Consider the following 19,457-nt stretch of genomic DNA (forward strand, 5'->3'; position numbering starts at 1 on the left):
TGTCACACATTAGTCCTGTATTATACCAGACAGAGGTATCATCATTAGTCCTTTATTATACCAGACAGAGGTATCATCATTAGTCCTGTAATATAGCAGACAGAGGTATCATTTACTTTTTGAAGTAAGAAGTGTTGTCTTCAGCCCTCCTCCTCATTAGCACCCACTGTTTATTTTGGCACCATGAGAGCAGTTTAGTCCCACTGCCAGCCGTCACACTTTTCCCTGTCCGTCAGAGGGGGAGGTCAAATGAAGTAGAGAAAGAAAGGCCATTTAGGGTTGCGAAATTGTTTGGTTTGTCAGAAAACGGTGGTCTTTGAATTTTGTGATGTGTTCTTATTTACTCTGAGCGTTTTACTCTAGGGATCTGTATGTGTTGGATTTACTGTGTAAGACGTTACACTTGGCAGAAAACCAGACCACCGTGGGCTGTATGAATAGATGTGTGTTGGTAGCATTTGGCCAGAGATGTTTTAGTTTCAGAAGCCCTAATGCCTTATAAATTCCCTTCAGTGTCTGGATTTCAGTTTTTATTATCACCGTAATGTTTTGTGTTTGCTGGAGAATTATTATTATTTACAGTGACAGTCAAACATAAACCAGCTTTTCTCTCTCACTGGCGTTTTATTGGGTAGATTCTAGTTTAACTGTGTGTGCGCGCACGTGTGTGTGTGTGTGTGTGTGTGTGTGTGTGTGTGTGTGTGTGTGTGTGTGTGTGTGTGTGTGTGTGTGTGTGTGTGTGTGTGTGTGTGTGTGTGTGTGTGTGTGTGTGTGTGTGTGTGTGTGTGTGTGTGTGTGTGTGTGTGTGTGTGTGTGTGTGTGTGTGTGTGGTGTTAGTCCTCTTGTTCCTTCTGAGAGTGTGTGGTGTCGGTCAGGGAGGAGAAGCAGCATCATCAGGAGGCTCTCTTAGTAGAGATCAGAGACCAGGGGATTCAGCTTGGAGGGGATTGAACCTCTGAATGAAATGTAAAGGGCGTGTCACTGTACTGACACTGTCTCTCACCACTCTGAGAGCACAGAGATGAAGTATACCTCTCTGCTATTGCCAGACATGAGTAAAGACTATTTCATTTCCTTTGTAACGCCTCACAGGTTTATGGAAGATATTAAATAGGAAATGTGAGGAAATCGAACAAAGCAGACAAAATGATTTGAGACCATATCTGATTGTACTCTCGCTCTCTTTTGCAGAAGGGATTCATAACATGTCCATGGACTCCAGCCCAATGACAATGCCTATGTCAGACCCCAACGCCTGGGCCACAGCTATGAATAACCTGGGCATGGCTCCCATGGGCATGACAGGACAACCCCTTATGTCAGGTACAGCTACTGTATTATAACCATAATCCAGTTATAATCATAACCATACGTCTACTGTAGTTATAACTCTAACCATACCTCTACTATAGTTATAATCCTAACCATACCTCTACTATAGTTATAACCCTAACCCTAACTCTACTACAGTTATAATCCTAACCATACCTCTACTATAGTTATGATCCTAACCATACCTCTACTGTAGTTATAACCCTAACCATACCTCTACTGTAGTTATAACCCTAACCATACCTCTACTATAGTTATGATCCTAACCATACCTCTACTGTAGTTATAACCCTAACCATACCTCTACTATAGTTATAATCCTAACCATACCTCTACTATAGTTATAATCCTAACCATACCTCTACTATAGTTATAACCCTAACCCTACCTCTACTACAGTTATAATCCTAACCATACCTCTACTGTAGTTATAACCCTAACCATACCTCTACTGTAGTTATAACCCTAACCATACCTCTACTATAGTTATAACCCTAACCATACCTCTACTATAGTTATAATCCTAACCATACCTCTACTATAGTTATAACCCTAACCATACCTCTACTACAGTTATAACCCTAACCATACCTCTACTATAGTTATAACCCTAACCATACCTCTACTATAGTTATGATCCTAACCATACCTCTACTGTAGTTATAACCCTAACCATACCTCTACTATAGTTATAACCCTAACCATACCTCTACTATAGTTATAACCCTAACCATACCTCTACTTTAGTTATAATCCTAACCATACCTCTACTATAGTTATAATCCTAACCATACCTCTACTGTAGTTATAACCCTAACCATACCTCTACTATAGTTATAATCCTAACCATACCTCTACTATAGTTATAATCCTAACCATACCTCTACTATAGTTATAATCCTAACCATACCTCTACTATAGTTATAACCCTAACCATACCTCTACTATAGTTATAACCCTAACCATACCTCTACTATAGTTATAACCCTAACCATACCTCTACTATAGTTATAATCCTAACCATACCTCTACTATAGTTATAATCCTAACCATACCTCTACTATAGTTATAATCCTAACCATACCTCTACTGTAGTTATAACTGTAACGGCATTCGTCTATTGAAGGAAGAGAGTCGGACCAAAATGCAGCGTGTTGGTTACTCATGACTTTAATGAATGAAATACGGTACATGAAATAACTGAAAGACGAAAACAACAAACAGAACGTGAAACTATTACAGCCTATCTGGTGAACACTACACAAAGACAGGAACAATCACCCACAAAATACAAAGTGAAACTCAGGTTACCTAAATACGGTTCCCAATCCGAGACAACGAGAATCACCTGACTGATTGAGAATCGCCTCAGGCAGCCAAGCCTAACTAGACACACCCCTAAACAGCCGCGATCCCAAATACTACAAACCCCAATACGAAAAACTACATATAAACCCATGTCACACCCTGGCCTACCCAAACATATAACAAAAACACAAAATACAATGACCAAGGCGTGACAGAACCCCTCCCCTAAGGTGCGGACTCCCGGACGCACCTCAAAACCATAGGGAGGGTCCGGGTGGGCGTCTGTCCATGGTGGCGGCTCCGGCTCGGGACGTGGACCCCACTCCATTAATGTCCTTGTTCCTCCCCTTCGCGTCCTGGGATAATCCACCCTCTCCGCCGACCATGGCCTAATAGTCCTCACCCAGATCCCCACTGGACTGAGGGGCAGCTCGGGACAGAGGGGCAGCTCGGGACAGAGGGGCAGCTCGGGACTGAGGGGCAGCCCGGGACTGAGGGGCAGCCCAGTACTGAGAGGAAGCCCAGTACTGAGAGGAAGCCCAGTACTGAGAGGAAGCCCAGTACTGAGAAGAAGCCCAGTACTGAGATGAAGCTCAGGCAGGTAGTAGGCTCCGGAAAATCCTGGCTGGCTGGCGGAACTGGAAGATTCAGGTTGACTAGCAGATCTGGAAGAGACTGGTTGTCTGGCAGATCTGGAAGAGACTGGTTGACTGGCAGATCTGGAAGAGACTGGTTGTCTGGTAGATCTGGAAGACTGGGAGCACTGGCGGCGCTAGGCAGACTGGGAGCACTGGCGGCGCTGGGCAGACTGGCGGTGCTGGGCAGACTGGCGACGCTGGGCAGACTGGCGACGCTGGGCAGACTGGGAGCACTGGCAGCGCTGGGCAGACTGGGAGCACTGGCGGCGCTGGGCAGACTGGGAGCACTGGCGGCGCTGGGCAGACTGGGAGCACTGGCAGCGCTGGGCAGACTGGGAGCACTGGCGGCGCTGGGCAGACTGGGAGCACTGGCGGCGCTGGGCAGACTGGAGACGCTGGGCAGACTGGCGACGCTGGGCAGACTGGGAGCACTGGCGGCGCTGGGCAGACTGGGAGCACTGGCGGCGCTGGACAGACTGGAGACTCCGGCAGCGCAGGAGTGGAGAAAAGCGCTGGCTGCGCTGAACAGGCGAGGCGCACTGAAGGCCTGCTGCGTGGTGCTGGAACTGGTGGTACTGGATTGAGGACACGCACAGGAAGCCTGGTCTGGGGAGCTGCTACCGGAGGACTGGAGTGTGGAGGTGGCACAGGATGGGCTAGACCGTGAAGGCGTACTGGAGATCTTGAGAGCAGTGTATGCACATGACGTGCAAGGCTAGGGATGTGCACAGGAGGCCTGGTGCGTGAGGCTGGCACCAACTTCACCAGCCGACTAACACGCACCTCAGGTTGAGTATAGAGCGCTAACTCAGGTGCTATCAAATCCCCGACACGATCCGTCGGACGAATATTGTATCTATAGCACCAAGCTAGCAACTCCCTCATTACTCTCCACTCCACTTTCCCCATTAACTCCTTCACAGTCTCTGCTTCGCTCACCTCTAACACTGGCTCTGGTTCTGGTCTCCTCCTTGGCTCCTCACGATAAACAAGGAGAGTTGGCTCAGGTCTATCTCCTGACTCAGCCATACTCTCCCTGAGCCCCCCCCAATACATTTTTTGGGGTGACTTTCGGTTTTCGCTCTGAGCCGCCTTCTCTTTTTTATTGACTCCATTCGCCTATAGTCCTCTTCGCATTGCTGCAGCGAATCCCAGGCGGACGCCTGCACTCTCTCTGGGTCGGCCGCCCACCTTTCGATTTCTTCCCACGTCGTATACTCCATGCCTCTACCGTCCATAACGTCCTGCTTTCGCTGCTGAAGCTGCCGCTGTCGCTGCCAGTTTACACACTGCTCGGTCCGTGAGTGGTGGGTGATTCTGTAACGGCGTTCGTCTGTTGAAGAAAGAGAGTCGGACCGAAATGCGGCGTGTTGGTTACTCATGACTTTAATGAAAGAAACGCGGTACATGAAATACTGATACTGATACTAAATACAAAAACAACAAAACGGAACGTGAAACTTATTACAGCCTATCTGGTCACCACAACACAGAGACAGGAACAATCACCCACGAAATACAAAGCGAAACTATGGCTCCCTAAATACGGTTCCCAATCAGAGACAACGAGAATCACCTGACTCTGATTGAGAATCGCCTCAGGCAGCAAAGCCTATACAACACCCCTAATCAGCCGCGATCCCAAATACTACAAACCCCAATACGAAAAACAACATATAAACCCATGTCACACCCTGGCCTACCCAAACATATAACAAAAACACAAAATACAATGACCAAGGCGTGACAATTTATTTAGCTCCTTTGTACCCCATTATTTTAATTTCTACTTTGCACATTCTTCCACTGCAAATCTACCATTCCAGTGTTTTACTTGCTATATTGTATTCATATAGACTTGTTTATACTGTATTATTGACTGTATGTTCGTTTTATTCCATGTGTAACTCTGTGTCGTTGTATGTGTTGAACTGCTTTGCTTTATCTTGGCCAGGTCGCATTTGTAAATGAGAACTTGTTCTCAACTTGTCTACCTGGTTAAATAAAGGTGAAATTAAAAATAAAAAAATTAAATTTTAACCATACCTTTACTGTAGTTATAACCATACCTCTACTGTAGTTATAACCATAACCATACCTCTACTGTAGTTATAACCCTAACCATACCTCTACTGTAGTTATAACCCTAACCTTTCCTCTACTGTAGTTATAATCCTAACCATACCTCTACTGTAGTTATAACCCTAACCTTTCCTCTACTGTAGTTATAATCCTAACCATACCTATACTGTAGTTATAACCCTAACTCTACTGTAGTTATAATCCTAACCCTAACTCTACTGTACTTATAATCCTAACCCTACCTCTACTGTAGTTATAATCCTAACCCTACCTCTACTGTAGTTAGAACCCTACCTCTACTGTAGTTATAACCCTACCTCTACTGTAGTTATAACCCTACCTCTACTGTAGTTATAACCCTACCTCTACTGTAGTTATAACCCTACATCTACTGTAGTTATAACCCTACCTCTACTGTAGTTATAACCTACCTCTACTGTAGTTATAACCCTACCTCTACTGTAGTTATAACCCTAACCATATCTCTACTGTAGTTATAACCCTACCTCTACTGTAGTTATAACCTACCTCTACTGTAGTTATAACCCTACCTCTACTGTAGTTATAACCCTAACCATATCTCTACTGTAGTTATAACCCTAACCATCCCTCTACTGTAGTTATAACCCGAACCATTCCTCTACTGTATTTATAACCCTAAACATTCCTCTACTGTATTTATAACACTAACCATACCTCTACTGTAGTTATAAACCTAACCATACCTCTACTGTCATTATAACCCTAGCCATACCTCTGCTGTCGTTATAACCCTAACCATACCTCTACTGTATTTATAACCCTAACCATTCCTCTACTGAGTTAGTTAGTGTTATAACTACAGTAGAAGTATGGTTAGAATAATAACTATAGTAGAGGTAGGATTACGGTTATAACTACAGTAGAGGTATGGTTAGGGTTATAACACTAACATACCATACCTAACCTAATCATAGACTGGTTTCTGTAGTCTGTGAATCCTGCAGCCCTCACGTTTGTCTCCGTAGGCCATTTGTTGTGTCTATTAAAATGGGCATGCAGAGCTGAGTCAGCCAGATAGAGTTATGAATCTATTATCAGTCTGAGGACTTGAGAGCAACACAGCTCAGTTCCAGACAGTTGGGAGGAGCTTTGGCAGTATCATCCCTTATTTGCAAAATGCTCATGCAACTCAATTTGTTCCTGTCTGCCATCCACACCACTACTTTATTGATTTATACAAAACTTGTTGAGTTTAGCATAGCATACTAGCTATGATTAAGCCCTAAGCTGTTAACCAAAGGATCCTTCTAATTTACAAAAAGGGCGGAATCATCCTCTGCCTACTGTCATATGTCATCATGTGTCACTCGGACAGGTGAACCATGGAAACATGGCATTAGTCTGTAGCGGTCACTGTCGGTCGCCATCTTGGCTCTACCGAAGACTGTTTGCCTAGTGGCACAGATACGGTATGTTATCATGTGCATCTCAGACAGTTGAAATTACAGTGGCAGAGCTAACAGAAATGTCATCATCATGAATCACACTGTCAGTTGAACCATTTAGGGGGGTCATTGAACAGTATCCACAAAGCGACTCATTGTAGAATACTGATGGTAACTGCTGAGTAATAGAGACGTTTTACCCCTACTCTTATGGGTAAAAAAATAAAATCTATGCATGAAGCCACTTTAGTCAAGAACCACATCTCGTCGACAGATATTTAGAACGCATCATGAGCTGTCCTAACCCGTTAAGTTACCAGCGGATGTCTTCATAATTGAAAAATGTGGTGAGTCAGTGGTTCCTGCGCCACGTGCACTATTTGATCAATCCATAGATAATCTAGATCTACGTGGAACCATACATCTGATGCCTTTGACAATGATTTACAAGGCTTATTTCACATGACATGTCTAAATAGTTATAACAAATAGGCTAATAAATAAACTTGTTTTTGTTTTGATTATTTAATTGACCTAAATCATGCTATTTCAAGATATACATTTGGAGCACAATATCTCTTTGTTAAAAAATATGCCTAAATTGTGCATGCCTATAAATTGGGCAATCAAAGGCATCTAGGGCTTATGTTTACTTTGAATGTGTTAGATGAAAATTATAGACCTTTCAAATGTCGTATGCAACGACAAGCGATTTAGAGTTGTTAAACGGCAGTGAAGAGTTTGTTTATAAACTCATCAATAGACATGCTGCAATGGTGCATGAGGACTGCAGACGTGGCCAGGGCAATAAATTGCAATGTCCGTACTGTGAGACGCCTAAGACAGCGCTACAGGGAGACAGGATGGACAGCTGATCGTCCTCGCAGTGGCAGACCACATGTAACAACACCTGCACAGGATCGGTACATCCGAACATCACACCTGCGGGACAGGTACAGTATGGTAACAACAACTGGCCGAATTACACCAGGAACGCACAATCCCTCCATCAGTGCTCAGACTGTCCACAATAGGCTGAGAGAGGCTGGACTGGGGGCTTGTAGGCCTGTTGTAAGGCAGGTCCTCACCAGACATCACCGGCAACAACCTCGCCTATGGGCACAAACCCACCGTCGCTGGACCAGACAGGACTGGCAAATAGTGCTCTTCACTGACGAGTCACAGTTTTGTTTCATCAGGGGTGATGGTCTGATTCACGTTTATCGTCGAAGGAATTAGAGTTACACCGAGGCCTGTACTCTGGAGCGGGATCGATTTGGAGGTGGAGGGTCCGTCATGGTTTAGGGCAGTGTGTCCCAGCATCATCGGACTGAGCTTGTTGTCATTGCGTTTCAGGGAAGACATCCTCCTCCCTCATGTGGTACCCTTCCTGCAGGCTCATCCTGACATGACCCTCCAGCATGACAATGCCACCATCCATACTGCTCGTTCTGTGCGTGATTTCCTGCAAGACAGGAATGTCATTGTTCTGCCATGACCAGCGAAGAGCCCGGATCTCAATCCAATTGAGCACGTATGGGACCTGTTGGATCGGAGGGTGAGGACGTGGGCGAGGGCTATTCCCCCAGACATGTACGGGAACTTGCCGGTGCCTTGGTGGAAGAGTGAGGTAACATTTCATAGCATGAACACACATTGTCTGTGGAACTTGTTCAGTTTATGTCTCAGTTGTTGAATCTTGTTATGTTCATACAAATATTTACACGTGTTAAGTTTGCTGAAAAGAAACGCAGTTGACAGTGAGATGACGAGATGACGAAATCTACAAGTAACTTCTCTTTCCAGATATGTAAAACAGTCTACATAAACCCTACAAATAAAAACATTGTATACTGCAGGTAGAAAATATCCTGATTAAAATAAATATCCTATAAATCACATTGGCTATACATGGTCTGTCTGCAAGGACCTTGAAACATTGTATCAACTATGGTATTAACTTGGTCCAGCCTGACTCCCGTGCTAGAAAACTTACAACATTGTATAAAATATTCTGGGCCCTCAGTTTCCCATGCCAATGAGCTCTGGACAGACAGACACAGCTGTAGGGTATTTTGCGCAAGGGATAAGAAGTTCTGGTAGGCCTATTTTATAAAGTTTTCACCGGATCAGAGTATGATATTTTCTCTCCCTTTAATGCTGAGTGGTCATCGAAATGGAGAGACTTGGAAAGATTTTTCATATAGGCTACGTTGAGGAATTATTGTCATTAGCAATGGATGTAAAAACAAACTTTGTTTACTTGCTATTTGAGTCGAAGAAAAAATAAGTTCAGAAGCTCCACAGTGATGGTGAGTTAAGGCAATCAGAAATAATAGCTGATCCCCAAACGGGCCCACTTATCGGCCTACATTTTCATGCAGGGCCGGTAGACTAGTCCTATTTCTATATGTGTAATCAATTGCGTGTCCTTACTCAAGATTGACAGGAGCGTGCTAAACAAAAGATAATGAATAAATTGACAACTCGTAAATGGAATGAAATAAATCAAAAGTGTAGCTAGCCTAGGTGGTGTGCTCTGCAAACAATGTGTCCACTCCTACAATGACAACGGTAAGTCTCTAATAATGGTGGAACCAGCTTTCCCCTGAAGCTAGGACAACCACGTCCCTGCCATCATCCAAAAACATCTGAAACTGTTATGCAGGTGAATGAGGACCCAAAAGCGACTTAACGAAAACAGAGTCTTTATACCAGTATAGACAAAAGCGATAATCCTGGATATTATCTAGGTGAAAGCAAACACAGGAAAACTGAAATCCACTCGTCAGTAGAGAGGAATGACTGGAGACGCGACCACAGACTGCAGGTCGCCTCGGGAAGGCATCGGCCGTAGCTGACAATGACACCTGCTCACACGCAGCATCTGAAGAAGTCAAAACACGACAGGGCGGAACAAGGACACAGAACAGCGAACATCATACAAGGATCCGACAAGGACAGAAGCGGAAAACAGAGGGAGAAATAGGGACTCTAATCAGAGGGCAAAATAGGGGACAGGTGTGAAAACAGTAAATGAGGTAGTTAGGAGAATGAGGAACAGCTGGGAGCAGGAACGGAACGATAGAGAGAGAGAGCGAGAGAGGGATAGAAAGAGGGAAAGAACCTAATAAGACCAGCAGAGGGAAACGAATAGAAGGTAAGCACAGAGACAAGACATGATAACCAATGACAAAACATGACAGAAACCCCTACCTCTTTAAAGAGTATCTTAAATAATCCTACAGCACCCCCCACCTAGCTATTTTAAGATCTTAACTGTAAGTCGCTCTAGATAAGAGCGTCTGCTAAATCACTAAAATGTAAAATGTTATACATCATAAAGTAAACTGTCAAGCAACCACTCTACTCTGAGAAACAGTGTGAGACAGATGTGGATACAAGAGTTTGTGTACTATGACATCATGTAGGAAGTCACCCACGCAATACTTTCTTCTCCTACATCCTGTCTGGCATGGGAAAAAGATATAACATTTTGATTTCCAAATTTGACATCATGCAATTTAAAAGAGGCAAGCTATTTTGAATTTGATGTCAAATTTGGAAATCACAGTGTAAAAAAAGTAATTATTGTCAGACTCAGAACTTTATCGAAATACACTGAACAAAAATATAAATACAATATGTGAAATGTTGGTCCCTGTCAGTGAGCATTTCTCCTTTGCCAAAATAATCGATCCACCTGACAGTTGTGGCATATCAAGAAGATGATTAAACAGCATAATCATTACACAGATGCACCTTGTGCTGGGGACAATAAAAGGCTAATCATTACACAAATGCACCTTGTGCTGGGGCAATAAAAGGATACTCTAAAATGTGCAGTTTAGTCACACAACACAATGTCACAGATGTCTCAAGTTTTGAGGAGTGTACAATTGGCATGCTGACTGCAGGAATGTTCACCAGAGCAGTTGCCAGAGAATGTAATTTTAATTTCTCTATCATAAACTGCTTCCAACATCTTTTTGGAGAATTTGGCAGAACGTCCAACCAGTCTCACAACCGTAGACCATGTGTAACTACACCAGCCCAGGACCTCCACATCTGGCTTCCTCATCTGCAGAATGGTCTGAGACTAGCCACTTGGACAGCTGATGAAACTGTGGGTTTGCACGACCAAAGAATTTCTGCATAAACAATCAGAAACCTCCTCAGAGAAGCTCATCTGCTTCCTCGTTGTCCTCACCAGGGTCTTGACCTGACTGCAGTTCGGCGTCGTCACCGACTTAGGTGGGCAGATGTTAACCTTCGATGGCCACTGGCACGCTAGAGAAGTGTGCCCTTCACAGGTGAATCACGGTTTCAACTGTACCGGGCAGATGGCAGACAACATATATGGTGTGGGCGAGTGGTTTGCTGATGTCAACGTCAATGCCCCATGGTGGCGTTTGGGTTATGGCATAGGCAGGCATAAACTATGGACAACGAACACAATTAATGGCAATTTGAATGCACAGAGATACCGTGACGAGATCCTGAGACCCATTCTCATGCCATTCATCCACCGCCATCACCTCATGTTTCAGCATGATGATGCTGAACATCTAGGAGCAACAACGGCTCAGCCACGAAGTGGTAGGCCAGACAAGCTCACAGAACGGGATCAACGAGTGCTGGAGCGGGAGTTCCAAACTGCCTCTGGAAGCAACGTCAGCACAAGAACTGTTCGTCGGGAGCTTCATGAAATGGGTTTTCATGGCCGAGCAGCCACACACAAACCTAAGATCACCATGCATAAAGCCAAGTTTTGGCTGGAGTGGTGTAAATCTCACCGCTATTGGACTCTGGAGCAGTGGATGTGCATTTTCTGGAGTATTGAATCGGGCTTCACCATCTGACACCTCTGGGTTTGGCGGATGCCAGGAAAACGCTACCTGCCCCAATGCATAGTGCCAACTGTAAAGTTTGGTCGAGGAGGATTAATGGTCTGGGGCTGTTTTTCATGATTCAGGCTAGGCCCCTTAGTTCCAGTCAAGGAAAATCTTAACGCTACAGCGTTCAATGACATTCCACACGATTCTGTTCTTCCAACTTTGTGGCAACAGATTGGGGAAGTCACTTTCCTGTTTCAGCATGATTATGCCCTCATGCACAAAGCGAGGTCCATACAGAAATGGTTTGTCGAGATCTGTGTGGAATAATTTGACTGGCCTGCACAGAGCCCTGACCTCAACCCTATCAAAGACCTTTGGGATGAATTGGAACACCGACTGCGAGCCAGAACTAATCGCCCAACATCACAGCCTGACCTCACGAATGCTCTTGTGGCTGAATGGAAGCAAGTCCCCACAGCAATGTTCCAACATCTAGTTGAAAGCCTTCCCAGAGGAGTGTAGGCTGTTATAACAGCAAGGAAGGAACTCACTCCATATTAATGGCCATTATTTTGGGAAGAGATGTTTGACGATCAGGTGTCCACATACTTTTGGCCATGTAGTGTATTTGTGACCAACCGATGCATATCTGTATTCCCAGTCATGAAATCCATAGATTAGGGCCTAATACATTTATTTCAACTGACTGATTTCCTTACATGAACTGTAAGTCAGTACAATCTTTGAAATTGTTGCGTTTTTATTTTTGTTCAGTGTAATATATTTATTTTACAAAAGTAATGAAGTGCAGATATCATATTTTGAAGTGCAAAGATTAAATTTGACATCCACATGCATACATGCATACTATTCATACAACCAGAGGAGCAGGTCAGTCTGAGCTGTCTTTCGGCTCTAGACTCCATGCTATGCTGTACTGTGCTCTGCTGTGCATGCATTGCCACATAACACTGCATTGTTGTACATCTCATTCAGTGCTGTGCCATACTACGCTGTTGTGTCTAGAGGTCGACCGACTATGATTTTCCAACGCCGATACCGATTATTGGAGGACCAAAAAAGGCAGATATTGTATTTTTTTTAAATGTTTTTTTAATTTATTTATCTTTTTTTCTATTTAAAAAAAATTTATCTATTTGTAATAATGACAATTATAACAATACTGAATGAACACTTTTATTTGAACTTAATATAATACATCAATAAAATCAATTTAGCCTCAAATAAATAATGAAACATGTTCAATTTAGTTTAAATAATGCAAAAACAAAGTAAAAGTGCAATATGTGCCATGTAAAAAAAGCTATTGTTTAAGTTCCTTGCTCAGAACATGAGAACATATGAAAGCTGGTGGTTCCAGCTTGGTTAACATGGTCAAAATGAGTCTTCAATATTCCCAGGTAAGAGGTTTTAGGTTGTAGTTATTATATAGAAATTATAGGACTATTTCTCTCTATACCATTTCCATTTCATATACCTTTGACTATCGGATGTTCTTATAGGCACTTTAGTATTGCCAGTGTAACAGTACAGCTTCCGTCCCTCTCCTCCCCCCTACCTGGGCTCGAACCAGGACACATCGACAACAGCCACCCTCGAAGCATCCATTACCCATCGCTCCACAAAAGCCGCGGCCCTGCAAGGGGAACAACTGCTTCAAGGTCTCAGAGCGAGTTACGTCACCAATTGAAACGCTATTAGCGCGCACGCCTCTAACTAGCTAGCCATTTCACATCGGTTACACCAGTCTAATCTCGGGAGTTGATAGGCTTGGAGTCATAAACAGCTCAATGCTTGAAGCACAGGGAAGAGCTGCTGGCAAACGCACGAAAGTGCTGTTTGAATGAACGTCCCACCAGGCCAACATCCGGTGAAACTGCAGAGAGCTAACATTTTAAATACACCATTTGTTGTATTAAACATTCTTGTAATTACATGTATCTTACATCATTTAAAAGATGAACGTCTCACACAAGTATTACTAGCATTTTCCAACCAAGCATTAGCGTCACGAAAGTCAGAAATAACAATAAAATCCCCGGGACCACCCATACGTAGAATGTATGCACACATGACTGTAAGTCGCTTTGGATAAAAGCGTCTGCTAAATGGCATATATAATATATTATTATTATTATTATGATAATATATAGACTGCATTAACAGAAATGACCATAATAAAACAAGCATTGTAGTTGAGAAATTATGTGACTTAAAGGTACATGTACTACTGGTCATACCGGTGTGCCATGCCAGTGGCTTCTGCAATGTATTAGTCTACTCAGACAGGCGTGAATGAGTGTGCCAAAAATAGTTTTGTATATACAGTGCATTTGGAAGGTATTCAGACCCCTGGACTTTTTCCACATTTTGTTAGCCTCATTATAAAAATAGATTCAATGAATTTGTTTCCCTCATCAATTTACACACAATACTCCATAATAACAAAGCGAAAATTGTTTTTTTGAAATGTTTGCAAATTGAAATATAACATTTACATACGTTTTCAGACCCTTTGCTATGAGACTCGAAATTTCGGTTTCCATTGACCATCCTTGGTAAATTCAATTGAATGGACATGATTTGGAAAGGCACACACCTGTTTACATAAGGTACCACAGTTGACGGTGCATGTCAGAGCAAAAACCAAGCCATGAGGTCAAAGAAATTGTCCGTAGAGCTCTGAGACAGGATTGTGTCGAGCCACAGATCTGGGAAAGGGTACCAAAAAATGTCTGCACCATTGAATGTCCCCAAGAACACAGTGGCCTCCGTCATTCCTAAATGGAAGTAGTTTGGAACCACCAAGACTCTTCCTAGAGCTGGCCGCCCGGCCAAACTTAGCAATCAAATAACATTTGTAGAGATAGAAGAACCTTCCAGAAGGACAACCATCTTTGCAGCACACCAATTAGGCCTTTATGGTAGAAAACCAGTCCTCAGTAAAAATGCACGACAGCCCGCAAAAGGCACCTAAAGAACTCTCGGACCATGAAAAACAAGATTCTCTGGTGTGATGTAACCAAGATTGAACTCTTTGGCCTGAATGGAGGAAACTGGCACTATTCGTATGGTGAAGCATGGTGGTGGCAGCATCATGCTGTGGCATGTGGGGATATTTGTCAGTGTCAGGTACTGGTAGATTAGTCATGATCGAGGGAAAGATGAACCGTGCAAAGTACAGAGAGATCCTTGATGAAAACCTGCTCCAGAGCGCTCAGGACCTCAGACTGGGGTGAAGGTTCACCTTTCAACAGGACAACGACCCTAAGCACAAAACCAAGACAACGCAGGAGTAGCTTCAGGACAAGTCTCTGAATGTCCTTGAGTGGCCCAGCCAGAGCCCAGACTGGAACCCAATCGAACATCTCTGGAGAGACCTGAAAATAGCTTCGCTGCGATGCTCCCCATCCAACCTGACAGAGCTTGAGAGGATCTGCAGAGAAGAATGCTGGTGTGCCAAGCTAATTGCATCATACGAAAGAAGACTCAAAGTTGTAATCGCTGCCAAATGTGCTACAACAAAGTACTTAGACCATGGTGCTTGCCTACGGAGCTGTGAGGGGAACGGCACCTCAGTACCTCCAGGCTCTGATCAGGCCCTACACCAAACAAGGGCACTGCGTTCATCCACCTCTGGCCTGCTCGCCTCCCTACCACTGAGGAAGTACAGTTCCCGCTCAGCCCAGTCAAAACTGTTCGCTGCTCTGGCCCCCCAATGGTGGAACAAACTCCCTCACGACGCCAGGACAGCGGAGTCAATCACCACCTTCCGGAGACACCTGAAACCCCACCTCTTTAAGGAATACCTAGGATAGGATAAAGTAATCCTTCTCACCCCCCTTAAAAGATTTAGATGCACTATTGTAAAGTGGCTGTTCCACTGGATGTCATAAGGTGAATGCACCAATTTGTAAGTCGCTCTGGATAAGAGCGTCTGCTAAATGACTTAAATGTAAATGTAAATGTACTTAGTAAAGGGTCTGAATACTTATGTAAATGTAATATATATCTGTTTTTTATTTTCAATAAATTGACAAAAATTAATAAAAATGTGTTTTTGCTTTGTCATTATGGGGTATTATGTGTAGATTGATAGGGGGGGGGGTATTTTAATCAATTTTAGAATAAGGCTGTAACATAACAAAATGTGAAAAAAGGCTAGGGGTATGAATACTTTCCAAATGCACTGTATATTTGCCTCTGCACTACAAAAAAAAACTTTCAGTCAACCATCAGCCTATCAACCAAACAATGGGGTCAGCCCTACAGGATTCCTAGGACCTTTTCTGAGATGCTTTGTGTATACGGGCCCAGAGCTCCTTCTAGACTGATGACGTTCCATTAGCGTTTGTTTCATGCTTTGGTACCGAGAGGTTGAGATGAATGAAACGCAATAAGGTGCTATGTTTCTGGTGTTTATTATTTTTTAAATATCATTAAAAGAACTGCGGAGCATTTATCACTTTACCATTACATTTCTACTTCACCATTTCACCCCACCATCTCCATTGATCAAATCAAATCAAATCAAATTTTATTTGTCACATACACATGGTTAGCAGATGTTAATGCGAGTGTAGCGAAATGCTTGTGCTTCTAGTTCCGACAATGCAGTGATAACCAACAAGTAATCTAACTAACAATTCCAAAACTACTGTCTTATACACAGTGTAAGGGGATAAGGAACATGTACATAAGGATATATGAATGAGTGATGGTACAGAGCAGCATACAGTAGATGGTATCGAGTACAGTATATACATGTGAGATGAGTGTGTAGACAAAGTAAACAAAGTGGCATAGTTAAAGTGGCTAGTGATACATGTGTTACAAAGGATGCAGTCGATGTTGTAGAGTACAGTATATACATATGCATATGAGATGAATAATGTAGGGTAAGTAACATTATATAAGGTAGCATTGTTTAAAGTGGCTAGTGATATATTTACATCATTTCCCATCAATTCCCATTATTAAAATGGCTGGAGTTGGGTCAGTGTCAATGACAGTGTGTTGGCAGCAGCCACTCAATGTTAGTGGTGGCTATTTAACAGTCTGATGGCCTTGAGATAGAAGCTGTTTTTCAGTCTCTCGGTCCCAGATTTGATGCACCTGTACTGACCTCGCCTTCTGGATGATAGCGGGGTGAACAGGCAGTGGTTCGGGTGGTTGATGTCCTTGATGATCTTTATGGCCTTCCTGTAACAACGGGTGGTGTAGGTGTCCTGGAGGGCAGGTAGTTTGCCCCGGTGATGCGTTGTGCAGTCCTCACTACCCTCTGGAGAGCCTTACGGTTGAGGGCGGAGCAGTTGCCGTACCAGGCGGTGATACAGCCCGCCAGGATGCTCTCGATTGTGCATCTGTAGAAGTTTGTGAGTGCTTTTGGTGACAAGCCGAATTTCTTCAGCCTCCTGAGGTTGAATAGGCGCTGCTGCGCCTTCTTCACGACGCTGTCAGTGTGAGTGGACCAATTCAGTTTGTCTGTGATGTGTATGCCGAGGAACTTAAAACTAGCTACCCTCTCCACTACTGTTCCATCGATGTGGATAGGGGGTGTTCCCTCTGCTGTTTCCTGAAGTCCACAATCATCTCCTTAGTTTTGTTGACGTTGAGTGTGAGGTTATTTTCCTGACACCACACTCCAAGGGCCCTCACCTCCTCCCTGTAGGCCGTCTCGTCGTTGTTGGTAATCAAGCCTACCACTGTTGTGTCGTCCGCAAACTTGATGATTGAGTTGGAGGCGTGCGTGGCCACGCAGTCGTGGGTGAACAGGGAGTACAGGAGAGGGCTCAGAACGCACCCTTGTGGGGCCCCGTGTTGAGGATCAGCGGGGAGGAGATGTTGTTGCCTACCCTCACCACCTGGGGGCGGCCCGTCAGGAAGTCCAGTACCCAGTTGCACAGGGCGGGGTCGAGACCCAGGGTCTCGAGCTTGATGACGAGCTTGGAGGGTACTATGGTGTTGAATGCCGAGCTGTAGTCGATGAACAGCATTCTCACATAGGTATTCCTCTTGTCCAGGTGGGTTAGGGCAGTGTGCAGTGTGGTTGAGATTGCATCGTCTGTGGACCTATTTGGGCGGTAAGCAAATTGGAGTGGGTCTAGGGTGTCAGGTAGGGTGGAGGTGATATGGTCCTTGACTAGTCTCTCAAAGCACTTCATGATGACGGAAGTGAGTGCTACGGGGCGGTAGTCGTTTAGCTCAGTTACCTTAGCTTTCTTGGGAACAGGAACAATGGTGGCCCTCTTGAAGCATGTGGGAACAGCAGACTGGTATAGGGATTGATTGAATATGTCCGTAAACACACCGGCCAGCTGGTCTGCGCATGCTCGGAGGGCGCGGCTGGGGATGCCGTCTGGGCCTGCAGCCTTGCGAGGGTTAACACGTTTAAATGTCTTACTCACCTCGGCTGCAGTGAAGGAGAGACTGCATGTTTCCGTTGCAGGCCGTGTCAGTGGCACTGTATTGTCCTCAAAGCGGGCAAAAAGTTATTTAGTCTGCCTGGGAGCAAGACATCCTGGTCCGTGACTGGGCTGGATTTCATCTTGTAGTCCGTGATTGACTGTAGACCCTGCCACATGCCTCTTGTGTCTGAGCCATTGAATTGAGATTCCACTTTGTCTCTGTACTGACGCTTAGCTTGTTTGATAGCCTTACGGAGGGAATAGCTGCACTGTTTGTATTCAGTCATGTTGCCAGACACCTTGCCCTGATTAAAAGCAGTGGTTCGCGCTTTCAGTTTCACGCGAATGCTGCCATCAATCCACGGTTTCTGGTTAGGGAATGTTTTTAGCGTTGCTATGGGAACGACATCTTCGACGCACGTTCTAATGAACTCGCACACCGAATCAGCGTATTCGTCAATATTCCCATCTGACGCAATACGAAACATGTCCCATGTCCACGTGATGGAAGCAGTCTTGGAGTGTAGAGTCAGCTTGGTCTGACCAGCGTTGGACAGACCTCAGCGTGCAGCCATGTGTCTATTTTCTGTCCTTATTATATATATTCTTTCCCAAAGCTTTTTATAAACCACATCCTTCAGCTTGTTTAAAAGCACATTCATGTCAACAGAGCTACTGAATTATAGGCCTCACGGCAACTTCACTCCGCCACATATTTCAAATGAAGTGGGCATGAAGAATGCTATTCCCACCTACTGAGTTTTCCCTATTTCATTTCAATTGTACAGTTTACGGAGCTTCTTCCAGACTTAGCAAACTCTCTGTCCTAGTTTACTGTGCTGCCTATGCAAAATAAAATTATATTTTGTTGAGTGAGGTATCGTCTTAGTACTGTGTTGGAGAGGAAAACTCTGGTGTGCGTGCGCGTGTGTGTTTTGTCACTGAGCGCCTTGGGCCATTGGACAGCATAATGCGCTTAGTGCTGTTACCTTATTAGAGGACTCTCTCTCCCACAGCTGCATTGGTATCATACCAACATTGCCAGCAGGTAGGGCTGTAGTCAGGTTGGCTGTGTAGTAGTGGGATTGGGGTTTCGGGGTGGGAGGGCTGTAGTCCTACTTATGAATCACCTGGAGAAACATCTGTTCCGTAGCATGTTATCTATTTCTCCCACCTCTCTCTCCATCTCTCTATTCCTCTACTCTGTCCCTGTTGTCTCTCTCTCTCTCCACTTTCCCTCTCCTCTCTCTACCCCTCTCTCTCATTCTCCACCCCTCTGCTCTGAAACAGAGTTACCACTCTGCTCCACTGCTACAAAACTCTGAACCAAAGTAAAGTAGGACAAATAATACTAATATGGCTATCACACTGAACAGTTACTTATACATTTATACAGTTGAAGTC

The 19,457-nt window shown here is 44.2% G+C and overlaps 1 protein-coding gene across 3 annotated transcripts in view; it reads left to right on the top strand.

Annotated features, from left to right (window-relative positions):
* Window positions 1-19,457, top strand: part of LOC124010962 (ecto-NOX disulfide-thiol exchanger 2-like) — a 311,408-nt gene that overhangs the window by 151,764 nt on the left and 140,187 nt on the right. For all 3 annotated transcript variants that reach the window (XM_046323806.1, XM_046323805.1, XM_046323804.1), the window contains exon 3: window positions 1,192-1,323. In XM_046323806.1, coding sequence (XP_046179762.1) covers window positions 1,192-1,323 — 132 coding nt within the window. The remainder of the gene's footprint in view (window positions 1-1,191; window positions 1,324-19,457) is intronic.

The sequence above is a fragment of the Oncorhynchus gorbuscha genome, linkage group LG23 (assembly GCF_021184085.1).
Source record: "Oncorhynchus gorbuscha isolate QuinsamMale2020 ecotype Even-year linkage group LG23, OgorEven_v1.0, whole genome shotgun sequence".
Taxonomy (NCBI): Eukaryota; Metazoa; Chordata; class Actinopteri; order Salmoniformes; family Salmonidae; genus Oncorhynchus; species Oncorhynchus gorbuscha.